Raw genomic sequence first — 15,010 nt, 5'->3', positions numbered from 1 at the left:
TTTCCCATCCACTTGGGGAATTTAATAAGTGAAACAAGACATCGTGCTAATGTTCTGGGGTAAATAATGAGCTCTTTGTTATGCAGTTCCATAACAGTTTATAGTCATAAAAAGAAATAGGCTACTTACTTTGCTGTGATGGTACCATTTAAACTCTTAGCATTTAAAGAACAATATAATGGTATCTCCAAAGCAACTTCAAATTTTGGTAACACTAGAAAAGAAAAGAAAGGATATTTTAAACAATCTATTTTCCTATCATTTTCAGCTTAGCAAACTAGAGACTAGAATTGCTCTAAAGCAGTTAATAATTGCTACTGTTTGAACTTAGATTTTTTTAGGCTCCAAATACACATTAATACATAGACAGAAAGCACTTTATTCCACTGAAAATCAAAAGCCCTACAAGGCTGGTGACTAGACTAGTGACAGTGGGGGCCAGTTGCTGTGGACATTTGTGTCAGCGGAAGCTTCCCACTAATAGAACCTAAACTGTGCCCATAACTCTAGATGCAAAACCATCTAAGAGCTGAAAGACAAGGCTTTGTTTTTTTTAAACATCTTTACTCTAGGTGTACAGTAAACCATATATTTCAGATGTACAGTTTGATACATTTTGATGGATGTAGACGCCAATGAAACCACCACCACAATCAAGATAGCTAACGTTTCCATCACTCCCCAAGAGGTGCAAATTTCAAATTCCCAAGTTATCCCTTCCCATCCCCTTTACCCCTGATAACCATAAGTTTCAGTTGTCACCCATTAGTGTGGACTTACTGCTTGTTAAAGTACTTCCACATCACTTGGTAAAGAGCCGCTTCTGAGCAGCCCCTTCCCTAGGACTTTTCTCCAATTTGGTTACTAAAAGCGTATCCTGAGGCCCCCAGACTCTCCTTCTTCTGCATAGTGGCAAATACACAGTCACAGAGAATCCTCGTCCTTTGAGACTATCAAAGGTCAATCTGGTGACAGTCCTAACACAATGAATTGCTATGAAGAGGAAGCTGGAAGGTTGGACTGCTAGTTAGTAACTAAGATGTGGCTACAAAGGAATGCTGCTCTTCCTGTGCACCAAAGAGTGCTTCCTGAAGGCAATGCCAAAAGTAGACACTCCTACTTTGATCAGCTTTGTAAAACTAAGAAAGGAAATATTTTATAAATATTAATGTTATTTAACATAAAGCACTTCATTAAAAAAAAATTTGTTCCCTTACAATCTATAGAAATCTACAGAAATACTCCTCTTCTTTAACTTCTCTAACCAATGAAACAGATCTGTTCCATAACCAGGCATCTCACCATTCAATTAACACAAGAGAAGTATCAAGACGACCAATGAGGCAGCAGGACAGGGTCGACCTCCAGCTCTAGGCCAAGGACCCTTGGAGCACCAAGATACTCCTAGGCCCTAGACCAGTCTAGGACTGGAGGGCCAAAAACACCACCTGACTCAACTCTGACCTCCTCCAAGGACCTCCACCTGCACAGAAGCTAGGGACCATCCAGAGATGGAATTTCCTTAGAACACGGTAATTAAAATGTCCCCTCCCCAAACATCACACGTGGGCAATCAGTTCCCCTCCTCCACTACACCCCATTCAACAACATACAGCCACCTGCACCACCCTTACGTGAAATGAAGACAGCCTGTTAAAACCTTGGTCACCTCTAATTTACTCCTTTAGATCAGTGTCGTCCAAAAGAAACCAAATGTGAGTTGCATGGTGTAGTTTTAAATTTCTACTAGCCACATTTAAAAAGTAAAAAGAAACAGGTGAAATTCATTTTCGTAACATTTTACTTAACCCGATACATCCAAAATATTATCATTTTGACAAGTAATCAATATAAATAATTATTATTAATGAGCTTTTGTTCTTTCTTTTCTTAATATCGTCTTCAAAATTTGGTATTTTACAAGCTTAGAGCACATCTCTAATTGGACTCGCCACATTTCAAGTGCTCAATAGCCAATAGCCACTCGTGGTGAGTGGTCCCTGAACTGGACAACACAGTTCCTGATCAGGGGCCAATAAATGGTGATCAGCACGAGCTAAGAATGGTTACTGCATTTCTAACTGGCTGGAAAAAATCAAAAGAAGAATATTTCATGACATATGAAAATTATATGAAATTCAGATTTCTATGTCCTTAAATAAAATTGTATCAAATCACAGCCACTGTCATGTATATATTGTCTATGGCTGCTTCATGCTACAACGGCAAAGCTGAGCAGTGATGACACAGACCTACGGCCCACAGAGCATGAAATATTATGACAGGAAACGTACACAGGAAAATATCTTGCTGATCCCTGTTCTAGTTGATCATGAGACTTAGCTGTGACGATGCTGTATGAGATGTGCAGCGCCTTTTGCCTGAATGAGACACAGTCTCAAAAAGTAACACAATTCAGACACAGAAGCTTGTGTACAACCTCAAAATAGCTGTTCACAGTATAACTAATACTGGGCTCCTATGCCTTCATGTTTGTTTTCCTTTCTCTTCATGTAACAAAATAGTTGGGTCACACAGTTTACATCTACGTGTTTCCAACTGTAATATTATGAATGTGGCACCTGCGAGAAGAGGACTTACCAGTGCAGACCAAACGAAAAACATGGGAAATAACTGAGCTTGTGCTTTTTAAAAAAACATTTAAAAACTTTAAATATTTTTTAATCACAACAAAGTGGAAAAACAGTAATTGTAGAAACAATAGAAAAATAATAATTGTACATAAGAAAATGGCTAGCATAATGGGACTATAAGTGATCTTTTTCCTACTTTATTCATTACAATGACCTTTTATAACCTTCACTTTTACAAAGAAAAACATTTATACCTATAAGAAACACCAGGATTTTACCTCCACTGGAATTTTTTTTTAAATAATACATCTCTTAGAAACTTCCCTTATCTCTATGGAAAGTAATCAATGTGTTTTCTTTCAAAATAAGTTGAAAAACTCTTACCATATTCTGAAACCTGAAATGACTGATAGTATGTCTGGTCCTATTGGGAGGAAGAAAAAAAAAAGACAAGAAAACATAAGAATTCTTCTCTAATTATTTTACTTGCTTACTTACCTCACAAAGACATCTAGAAAAAAAAATTTAATTACATTTATAATTATTTAGTGAACAAAATTATTTAATTTGTAAAAGTTTATTTTCAGTCATCCGCAGCACAAAGTCTGTGAGAGTTCATGAGTTTTTCTTGCCAATCCGCTAATATGAAAAGGTGACTTGTCTCTATAACTCACTGCAGGTCACTGAAACAAACTGCTTAATCTGACTTCTCATTTGTAAAATGAGAACAAGATTAAATTAGATAATTTAGGAGTTTAGGAAGCAAGGATAAAACATGTCAAACTAACAGGAAAGAACTTCAAATTTGGTTTGGCTATCACTAATCAAAGAACTCCACTGGAGAAAATAAAGTTACACATTTATCAAGTATTTAAAAATAGACAAGGATACAAAATTATCATGGACCAACACCTTTTATCTTCCTAATTCTTTGAATTATTTTCTATTGTAACCCTTAAGTAAATACACTCCCATCAACAAGTTATTTTTTAATCCTAAAAGGATATAGTTCATGTCAACGTGTAAGACCAACGTAAGTACATCTATGCCAACAAAAGGATTGTCTAAAACTTGGTGAAAGAGGTGGAGACAATACAAAAAATGAGACCGACTGTGTGCCAATAAAAACTTCATTTACAAAAACAGGTATTGGGCTGGATTTGGCCATTAAGCCAGGGTTTGTTGACCCCTGGCCTAAAAAATTAAATTTAGTTACAAACAGTTCTACATTAATTCTAGCTGAACCTAATGAAATTTGACTAAACTGAATGGAAAATACTGAGTAAAAACAACCCCAGGCCTTCTGTAGGAAGTGCAAGTTCCATTGACAACTTGCCTTTACTTTCAAAGAAAGGATCTGCTTCAAAATGAGTTTTAGGGGAGAGGGTGTAGCTCAGTGGTAGAGAGCATGCTTAGCATCCATGAGGTCCTAGGTTTGATCCCCAACACTTCTGTCAAATATAAATGAAAAAATAAATAAATAAACCTAATTACCTCACCTCCCTTCCCCCAAAAGTTTTTGTAATGAGTTTTAATATTTATTCTAGTTCATCAAATTCAGCTTGTGCTCATTCACTCTGCCGTCAACTGGAGAGAGAGGCCGACCTTAAACACTGGGGCAGCATGTCTTCCAAGCAAATAAATACCTTTCCAGGCAAGAGAATACACATAACTCATCACCATCCTCTGAGCTCTGCTTTCCCCAATATGGTCACTATTCCAGGGGGAAAGCGTTCTCTAAGGAAACCTGCTCTTCAGCACATATATAATTAGATTTTCTAAACAACCGCTAAAGCAAAATGGAAAAGAACCAGGAGGTGCTCCCTTTACCCCCTTATCCCTAAATCAGTAGCTCATTGTGATGGTGCATGTTATGGAAATTGGTCACATGAAAGTTTACATGAAAGGACAGAACACACACCATTTTTACTACCTTCCTAAGAAATATGCTAAGACTACAGTGCAAATTGAAGACATGTGAATTACTAAAACCATCTATTCCAGTTACAGACTTCCCCTCTCTAACCATGAAGCCATCCAACTCTTGAGAGGGTTTCTATTTTTAACAAACTTCAAAATATATGGCATATGACATGACCATTTAAAAAATATATTTTTAAATGCAGGTCTAGTTCTTTCAAGTCTTACTTCTGGAGTAAAAAGAAATGCCAGAAACAGAACTAAGGGGCTGGATGGATTGTTTCTGTTTGCACATTTATGTTCATTTACGATCATTTCAACTTCCCAAACATCTGCTTTAGTAATGATCTCCAGTGTCTGGATTTAATTTTTATTTTAAAGATTAAGAAAGGCACTGACTTTTTTAAACCCACACATTGACAGGTCGTTAAAATGGAACTGCTTCCAACTCAGTTTTGGTTTTGTCTCCCAAGACAACAGATGCCAGCCACAGCACACTCCCAAGCCAGGTGCAAGAACAGCACCACAGGACCTGCAAAGGAGGTTTCCGAAAACTGGTTTTACAATTCTGGACCAAAAGGGTCAAAATGAAATTAAACTAGAAAGAAAGTCTAGAAGAAAGCTTTGGATGTGCTAGGAGTCTCACACACACCCCTCCCCCAGGATCAGGTTGGAGCTGCTTGACCCTCCCTTCAAGCCAAGGGCAAAGGGCTTCAACTAGACAATCCAGAGAGCTGGGTATGTGTCCCTGGGAGCGACCTCAAGTTGTCAGTGGGCAAGCACTGCACTTGTCTGAAAAACCTGGAGAGAAAAATATTATTACTGACCCATTTCATGGAGGGCTGAGCTCAGAGAGGGTGCTGTGTTGGGTGGTCTGAGCCTGCTGAGTTTCGGGGAGCAAAGAGAGTTTTTCCCTCAACCAGATGTGCAAAAAAGAGAGCACCAGCATGAGGCTGTCTTCCATCCCGATCAAAACCAGCCTCCAGAGGCATAAGGCAGCCCACAGAGACCAGCAGCTGGAGGTACACTGGAGGTGCTCAGGAGCTGCGTCCTCAGCTACGAGCTGCCAGCTGGATGGGAGAGTCAAAGCATCAAAGACACTCTGGATGAAAGACTCCCCAGCAATGGTAGGGGTGCTCCAAAGATCCCACAGAAGAGCTCTGAGAAGGAAAGGTGTTCATTTTAAATGCCTGCCAAGCCCAGAGTGCTCCAATGCCAGCTGAGGACAGTCATGCTTTAAACCATACTAAACTGCCATTTTTGTAAATAGTGGCAAATTCATATGTCTCATCCTTATATATAAAGTAAGAATCTTCCCCCCCTCACCTCTCTTCCTTCAACCTGATTCAATCCTGCAGGAGTGCGGTGAAGCCTCATGAGTCGGGGACAGGCTGCCAGACCAGAGAAGACCCAAGCTGAGAAGAGGGCACTTAATTTTATTGGGCTCAACATATTAATTACCAAATGTAGACTTCTGTGTGCATACATGTAACCAAAAGTGACAGGACCTCTTATACCAGAGAATAACCAGAAAAATGACGGGACTGACCCTGCATTTCAGGATCTGTCATGTCTCTAAGTGTCTCTAAGTAAGTCGGTGTACATCTGTTGATGCTTTCACTGAATGATATTTCCACTGCGATTTCTTATTAACTTTTAAGTTTGTTGCTAATTTTATGGTAAAAATCAAAGAGGGGAAAAGAGAGGATATTACATGATTACTGTTCTGTAGGTATTAAGGTTAAACTTAGGAACACTAGTAGGGAGCTGAATAAAGCTAAAAACATAGAACCTTCCTGTTGTATATTAGGTGGGAAGAAACACCAGCCAGTAAGCATCTAAAGATGGTAAGACACAAACGCTACTCTCAGGGAGCTTACAGTCAGGGAGCACGCCACGTAATAAATGCAAAGGGCGTTAGATTGGGAGTCACAAGACCTGGGGCCTTGTGCTCCAGTCGACACACTGGACAAGTCATTTCAGCTCTGGATTTCAGTTTCCTCTGTTGTAAAATAAGAGACTTGGATCAGAGAACTTGGAAGCCTCTTCCCACCTTTAAAATTCCAGGCTTCAACTAGAGGTGGACGGACTAGAGGACTTGGATGGGGCCGGGCGGGGGTGGAGGTGGACTGGGGCTCAGAGCGGGAGACAGAGCTGCACGGCTGACAGCCGGCACTGCCTGGAGTGGAGGCCCTGCAGTTGTGAAACCGAGCCCCCAAAACTGAGTTCCTTCTCTGAGCTGCTGATTCATCTCTCTATCCAAAACTTTATTCTTTGCTTGTCCCCTTGGACATCAGTCCTATGCTAACTGAACACTAATCACCCAGAGTCAGATGACTGATTGCTGTTGTCGATAACATCGTTAATGTACTGAAAATGCTGTTGTAGATTTCATTATTAATGTACAATCTCAGGTTGTTTTTCCAGGGCAAGGTGAGCTCACAGACCCCCAGCCACAGACCACCTGACCAGAGAATCATAAATCAGAGACATCCTGACCCTCAAACTACAAATAAAGAAATGTCACAAGATGTTTAATTCAAGCCTCTTTGTTCTTCCTCTTTAAAAATACCCCCAACTCAAAGACCAAGTGGGAGTGGGTCTGAGGCTCATCTCCCACTCCCAGGCTTGGTGTCCTGCAATAAACCCTTCACTTTGCTGCAAACTCTCACTGTCAGAATGTGGCTTTCTGCACCTCAGGCACATGAGCCCTTTACTCGGTAACAGTCACGGAAGACAAAGTTCCATGGAGGAGTTTGTGGTCAGGCTGTGGAGGGTGGTGGCAAGGAGGCTCATTTTGGATTTCATTTTGTAGATGGTGGGGGGGCTCTAAAAACGTATTTCACTTCGAATTTCAATGTTACAAATTTCATATAAGACTTCTGAGGACAAAGAAAGCAAAAATATATGTAAGTGAATTTCTCAAATCATAAAAGATACAAAAATGATACTTTTATTATTTCCCTCTCATTATGAAAGTAATGCACGGTCAAGGTAGAAACACCCAAACATGATTTAGTAGAAAGAATGATGTTCATGGGAAAAAAAAAAAAACCCAAACAAAAGAAATCATCGATATTTCTTGTCTTAAAATTGATTTTTGCAGAAATCTTTTAGGCAATAATATGATATGATTAAAATAGTATTTTAGGGAGATCATAGCGTGTAAGGTGATTAAAGGGAGAGGAACTGACATCAGAGAGCCTACCAGGAGGTTCACATCATTGTTTACCAAACATACGACCACTTTTTCTGTTAGGCTATAATAGTCCAGTCTGAGGGTAACAGGGCACTGCTTTAGGGGAGCAACAAAAACTAAAGAGGAATGGATGAGTTAAAGAGATACTTTAAAGGAAGAATTATGATTGGATCTCTCATTAGAAAGAATCACAAATATTCTGGTACCCATCAAGACTGAAAATAAACATCCAAAAAACTGAAGTTGTTTTATACACGATAGTTACTCATAGACAAGACTTGGGAAGAATGGGTCTAACCAATAACCCAGACATGGACATACAGGGCTCCAGTTGGAAGGATGCGGTTCAGGCATCCAATACCACAAGCACGTTCACATTCCTCAAAAGTTTCACCATTTGCAGTACAAATACTTCATGCTGTACAAGGGACAAACTGGTTTCATTAGTAGAAAAGTATTGACTAGAATCACACTGTCTTTAAAAACAAACAAAAATTATGCATTTAACCCTCTCTGTTTCAACTGAAAGTGGAAAGAATTAAGAGTTTCAAAGATATGCAACATGACCAACTTCCCTGGGCACCAAACTCAAGCAAGAGCAAAAAGCAGACTGAATGGGAAAGGTACCCTTGAGGCAAAAATAATTCCATTTCCTGCTCATCTGTCCTTTTCTCACTCCACCCAGTGCCTCAAGACTTATTTCAGTGCCCCACCTTGGTACTGCCACCAGCAGTCAGAGTCCAATGAGCTATAACTTCCCCAGACTCCCTCTATGCCACGGACAATTCAGCATCACACAGAACGAACCATAAACACACATCACGTGAGTGTCGAGTTCCTGCTTTTGATGTGGAACTACACTAAGATATAATTATTGGATACACTGTGTAAAGGGTACCCAGGACCTCTCTGTACTTTCTGTGAATCTACTTCAAAATTAAAAGTTCCTTTAAAAAGTAATCTTCTTATGGCTCATAACACCAAGATTATATAGTCTAATAGTTGACAACAAGCTAATCCTTAATAATACACGAGTGAATATCACGTAGTTCCCTGCAGCCACCTATACACTGTAACATGAGTCTCCCAGACTCAAAACCTCAATCCAAAGCCCTGGCTGTTGTGGTCAGAATCTGAGACACTTTGGAAATAGCCCATGTGTGAGGGAGCGATCTGTGTGGCTCCCCAAAGTCGTGTGACAGAGGTGGGCCTCCTCTGCAAAATGCCTCCCGCCAGCCCTGTTGACATCAACATCAACCTAAAAGGTGACCGTCTTAGAACAGCACCTGCGGCACGTATTAAATAATTCAATGTTATCGAGCTGGACGTATCAGGAGTCTAGCTTCTAGCCCTGACCCCACCATGTCGCCGCCTGAGCCTATCCAGGCCACATCACTTCTCTTAGATTCTTCCTCCATCAAAGGAGAGGATGGGTCTGAGCAACCTCTAAGGGTACCCCCAGCACCGGGACCCTGTGATATGTGCCGATGGGCTCCTCAGTTCCTCCATTTCACTGACAATCAGAGCGTATACGAGGATCCCAAAGTTTTCCAACTGGCACCAAAAACACGTACCAGAAGAGAGGGACTGGTAAGAGACACTTGAAAGGAAGGGCACCCTTGGGCAGCTTCTGGAGGGAAAGACAAAGAAGTCCTCACAAAAATTAGCCTGGAGTCACAGACTGACAAAAGGCACACCCCCAAGGACTGACAATGGCAGATCAAATGACCCAATAACATCACAGGAACAATACGGCACAAAATTTGTGTGTGCAGCTTGAATTTCATAAGAGACCAGAAATCAGATTTTAGATTCTCAAAATTAGAAACCAGAACATTAATCCAAAAAGCCTGATTCCTACTGGCTCTCGGGTACATTAAATATAGCAAATGCGTATAATCTCACCATGAAAATATACAACTCTATTTCTACTAAGTTGTAGTATCATATAGAAGAGTGGGACTATAACTCAAAGAGCATCACAGAGGGTAATACCCAGTAGCAAGTTGAGAGGAAACTGTTCATTCACTCCATTCACTTATTCTCCCACCCGACAAGCATGAAATGAGTTCCTATAACAGAACAGAATAAACATAAAAATTAATCATACAGAACTCCTGTCTTATGAAAGCAACCCAAGTGCCCACAAACAGATGATTGGCTTAAAAAGATAGGAGATTTATATGGAGTGGAATATTACTCAGTCATAAAAAAGAATGAAATCTTGCCATTTGCAGCAATGTGGATAGACCTAAAGGATATTACACTTAATGAAATAAGTCAGAGAAAGATAAATACTATGATATCACTCATATGTGGGATCTAAAAAATAATACAAATGAATCTACATACAAAACAGAAACGGACTCACAGACATAGGAAACAAACTTATGGTCACCAAAGGGAAGGGAGGGAGGGAAATTAAGAGTATGAGATTAACAGATACAAACTAGTATACATAAAATAGAAAAGCAACAAGGATTTACTGCACAGCACAGGGAATTTTACCTGATATTTTGTAATAACCTGTAAGGGAATATAATCCGGAAAGAAAAAAGAGTATGCTGTACACCTGAAACTAACACAATATTGTAAATCAACTATTCTTCAATTAAAAAAAGAACTCCTGTTTTCAAGGAACTCAGTCAAATAAGGCAGTCGTATTTTTTAAAAACTACACTGATCACAGTTTAGAAAGATAAATTCTGGAAATTGATGGTGGTGATGGCTGCACAACAATGTAAATGCACCTGATGCTACTGAACTATACACTCAAAGAATGGCTAAAATGGTCAATTTTATGTTATGTATGCCTTACCACAAAAAAAGGGGAGGAAAACCTATCTCGATCAGTAAGTGCTGTAGTGAGGTGTTATGTAAAAGGACCCAGGGAAGCAAGGAGAGTGAAGTATTTACTCTGCCAGTTGACACTGTAAGAAATCAAAATTCTAAGACTGACTCCCCCTCCCTTTTTTCACTGCACATGCAGGCAAGAACTTGAGGTCTTTTCCGAGAAACGCTGTCTCTTTTCTAGTAGAGGCAAGCAAAAGTATTCTGGAAGCCACGTCACCATTCCAGAGAGGATGCCGCTGTTTGCTGACCTGTCACAGTTTGCGCCATGCTTTCTGTTAAGCTGTCATCACCAGCCAGGGGGTGTTACCAAATGTTACTTATAGAGGAGCTTCAAGCAGGAGAACTGTCCAAACAAAGATGTGCTCTTCTGCACAGGACAATGCTCCGTGTCAGCCTTGACAGCAGAAGCAGAATGACCAAGGAACAGTTAAGCAACAAAGCAGAAAGATAAGAAGTATTGGAAAGGGGGTGGAAAGGGATAAATCTGGGATTTTGAGATTTGCAAACGTTAACCACTATATATAAAAATAGATTAAAAAAAAACAAATTTCTTCTGCATAGCACAGGAAACTATATTCAATATCTTGCAATAACCTTTAATAAAAAAGTATATGAAAATGAATATATGTAAACATATGCATGACTGGCACATTGTGCTGTACACTAGATATTGACACATTGTAACTGACTATACATCAGTAAAAAAAAAAAAAGCCATGCGGCACCAGCACCTCTTACCTAACCTCCACACCATCTAGTTCAGGATCAAGAAGATGTAACTGTTATAAACAAAGGAACACTTCAATGCAGACTGCTTCTGAATTACATAACATTTTGACACCCACAATCCAAAGAAGTGATCTCAGGCCTCAGGGCTATTGAATTTTCTACCTTCTATTTCTTGTCCCCCAGCCTAGTGCTTGCTTAAGATTAAGACAAGGGCTAAGAAACCACAGACAGACGCAGCCAGAAGAGACTACAAGATCGTCTAGTTCAGGGGTTCCCACGATGGCTGTGAATTTACATCATTAGAGAAGCTGTCATAAAAATGCAGATCGTGACCCCAAATCTGCTGGAGAAAGTCTAGGCTGCCAAGAAGCTGGGCAGAGCTCAGTCTCACCACCAGGGACTTCAAAGAGTAAGTCAGGGGGCCTGCCTTTTCCACCACCCAACACTGCCTCTCAGTGGAACAGACAGAAACTAAAGATTCCTGGCTACGGGCACAGGGCAGCACGTCTCAAAATGTGGTCCTACAAACAGGATTTCCTACAGTGCTCATTTAAAATGCAGGTTCCTAGGCCCCGTGCCCACAATACTGACTCACAGTCCGGGGGTGGTGCCTGGGCTGACTCGTGGGCTCTCTGGTGCTTGAGAACCACAGGTAAGATCCGGGAGCTGGAGCCTCACTTGGTGAACTCAGCTGCGTGAGCCGCTCTGGGCAATAAAACAGGTTGTCTGCCCCTGAGGGAGAGGGCACAGGGCTGAGGTATCAAACAGCAGGGCTGTCTTCCTTCTGGTCCTCAGAGGAAAGTGAGCACCAACTCCTGGGTCACCCAGAGGCCATGGCCGCCCCCAGGGAGAGGGCTGGTTTGGCAATATCCCCCCAGCTCCCAGGAGCCTGGGGTTCGGACACAAACGTTAGCCTTTCTTTTAAAGAATGTGGAAAACTGCCTTCTAGCAACCTGGAATACAATTTTTAATCAAAGATGCAAGAGCATTTGCAACTTAATCTGGTAAATACATTTAATGGAAGATTATTCAGCCTTAAAAAAAGGGAAATTTTGACACATGCTACAACATGGATGAACCTTGAGGATATTATGCTAAGTGAAATAAGTTGCAAAAAGACAAATACTGCTGTGTGATTCCACTTAGATGAGGTACTTTGAGTAGTCTGAATCATAGCGACAGAAAGCAGAATGGTGGTTGCCGGGGGCTGGAAGGAGGGGAAAGGGGTGGTTATTATTTAATGGGTGTAGAGTTTCAGTTTTGCAAGATGAAAACAGCTCTGGAGATGGATGGTGATGATGGTTGCACAACACTGTGCATCTATTTAATATTACTGAACTTTACACTTAACAATAAATCTAGTGTGAATGAAAAATATTGCAAGCCATGTCAATAAACAAAGGATGCTGTGGCCATCAAGACATCAGCCGCTTCCACCACCCCTGGCAGTGAGCAGAGGGAACTCAGGATGCAGACAAACAGGCAGCCCGGCCTCTGCAGCCACCACCAAGGGTGCATCCTGAGGGGACTCAGGATGCGGAAAAAAAAACAGGACACTGGCCCTAGGTACTAGGTGCATATCAAAGGAATGATTTAAAGAGCCAAGACCTTTGCACCTTCCCATACATAGAAAAGCGCTAAATTCCTTAACTTGAGATATCTGGGTTTCTTGAATTAACAGTAATCTTTTGATGTTCCGACTACCTGGTCTTTATTGCAAAAACTCATATATTCCAGCTTCTACTTTGTCACTTTGGAACAGCCTCTTAGAGCGATCTGAGATGCTGTGTCCCCAGGCTCAAGTCCTAAGAACTGGGCTTGAGTCTTAAGGAAAAAACCACTGAATAAAATATAACTCTCAACTTTTAGGTTGTGCATTTTATTTCAGTTGACAATAGTAACTTTCATGTTATGTATATATACAATTTAAAAAATGGGGAGAAAAAATATTTGCAACTATTTCGGAGAGCCAGGGGTACCAATCTAGAGATAAGGCAACTAGAAAAATATTGCAAAAAGTGAAAACACAAGCAATGTCTAACTTTTAAAACAAATTCCCTCCCCAGGGTGTGTTTGTAAGATGATGATCAAACTGGAGCACATTTCCTCACCTGACATCTAATGTACATGATGTACAACACCCTGTAAAACACACGTCTATGGAAGGTATCACAGCTAAAATAAACCTCTTCCTCGGAGGGAGAGCTTGGTGCTCCAAGAAGGTCGGGGAGAATTGATGGAAAAAGGCGAGGAAAGGCAGCAGGGATCAAAGGCTGGAATACATGGAAGGGATGGGGAGTCTTCTCAAAAGCAGTGCAGCCCCCAAAGCAGCAAAGAACTACTCCCACTCAATGCAATAGAAACTAAGTCTGTGCATAAGGAACACATGAAAAAGTCAGTGCTCTCACTAAATTTTACTAGTTTTAAAAGGGCTTAAAAAATAATCATTAAGAGTTATTTTCCAACATAATTAAATTCCACTGAAAGTCATTGTTATCCCTGGTTTGTTCCCAGGTTTCAGAAGAAAAGGGAAGGGGAGGGAGGGAGGGGAGAGGGGAAGGAGGGAGGGGAGGGAGGGAGAGGGGAAGGGAGGGGAGGAAAAGGAAGGGGAGGGGAGGGGAGGGGAGGGGAGGGAGGAAAAGGAAGGGGAAGGGAAGGAGAAAGAAAGAAGGAAAGGAAGGAAGGAAGAAGAAAGAAAGAGAGAAAGAATTATTGTCTATGAAGTATGGCGCTCACTATGCTCCACCATCATACACTGCACAATAAAGAAAATTAAAAGAAAAACCTAGAAATCCTACTCAATCAAAATAATTACTCATCATTAAAAATCCTGAAAAGTGAAAAGCAATACTTGAAATCCAAAAAGTTTAAGTAACCCAGAAAGGTTAACAGTATATTAAAGGATTCATTCACTCTTAGTGTATAAACAGTTACAGTTACAGAGATGCCAAGGGGCCCATCGAGTGTGTTTTACCTAAAGGATTCTGCTCCTGACCTAGTGGAAGGGTAATAGAAAAATACCACTCTCATATAATCTGCACCATCACCACAAATCAAAGCTCTGATAAGTCCTGTTTTTTTTTTTTAATACACTGTCCTTTAATAGTAATACTAGGATCATTCCACATTTTTTCTAGGGACAAAACGGGATTTCAAAACAGTCTCCTGAAAATAAGTATCTCCCCTCCCTAAGATTTATATGAGAATGGTCACTGCCTTGGGAAAATTAAAATGTAGTCTATAATGGTGACTATTTAAATAATTCATATATTTCTTCCATGGTCATTACTCATTGCTAAAAGAAAAGGAGCTTCTATATACAGTCCTTGAATGTTGTGTGGAGTCAAGGAAAGACAAAAACCAGAGCTCAAGGATGGGTCCAGGTTTCCTCTCACAACATTCGACTATACTGACCCCTGGTGGCCCTTGAAGGACTCCTTTTTTGACAGAGGAGCTTATTTACCCTTCGCTGTGTGCCTAAATATTATATCCCCGGGGAGGAATCCTTTCACAATGTGTATGTATATTAAATCACCACATGGTACACTTAAAATATCCTACAATTTCATTTGTCAATTACACCTCGATAAAGCCAGAAGGAAAAAACATGACATCACCACTAATAAGTACCCGATCGACGTGCCTGTCTTCACAAGGGATAAAGGTGTTTAAAGAATGTGGAAAAGGGGGCATCATATTTAGATTATATAGCTTT

At 40.5% G+C, this 15,010-nt stretch overlaps 1 protein-coding gene across 1 annotated transcript in view; it reads right to left on the bottom strand.

Annotated features, from left to right (window-relative positions):
* Positions 1 to 15,010, bottom strand: part of CD109 (CD109 molecule) — a 113,952-nt gene that overhangs the window by 71,033 nt on the left and 27,909 nt on the right. Inside the window, 2 exon segments of the mRNA XM_032484475.1 lie at positions 130 to 214; positions 2,979 to 3,018. Coding sequence (XP_032340366.1) covers positions 130 to 214; positions 2,979 to 3,018 — 125 coding nt within the window.

This window comes from Camelus ferus, chromosome 8 (genome assembly GCF_009834535.1).
Source record: "Camelus ferus isolate YT-003-E chromosome 8, BCGSAC_Cfer_1.0, whole genome shotgun sequence".
In the NCBI taxonomy this organism is placed as follows: Eukaryota; Metazoa; Chordata; class Mammalia; order Artiodactyla; family Camelidae; genus Camelus; species Camelus ferus.
The sequence above is the reverse complement of the archived record's forward strand: the minus strand, read 5'-3'. Positions and strand labels throughout refer to the sequence as shown.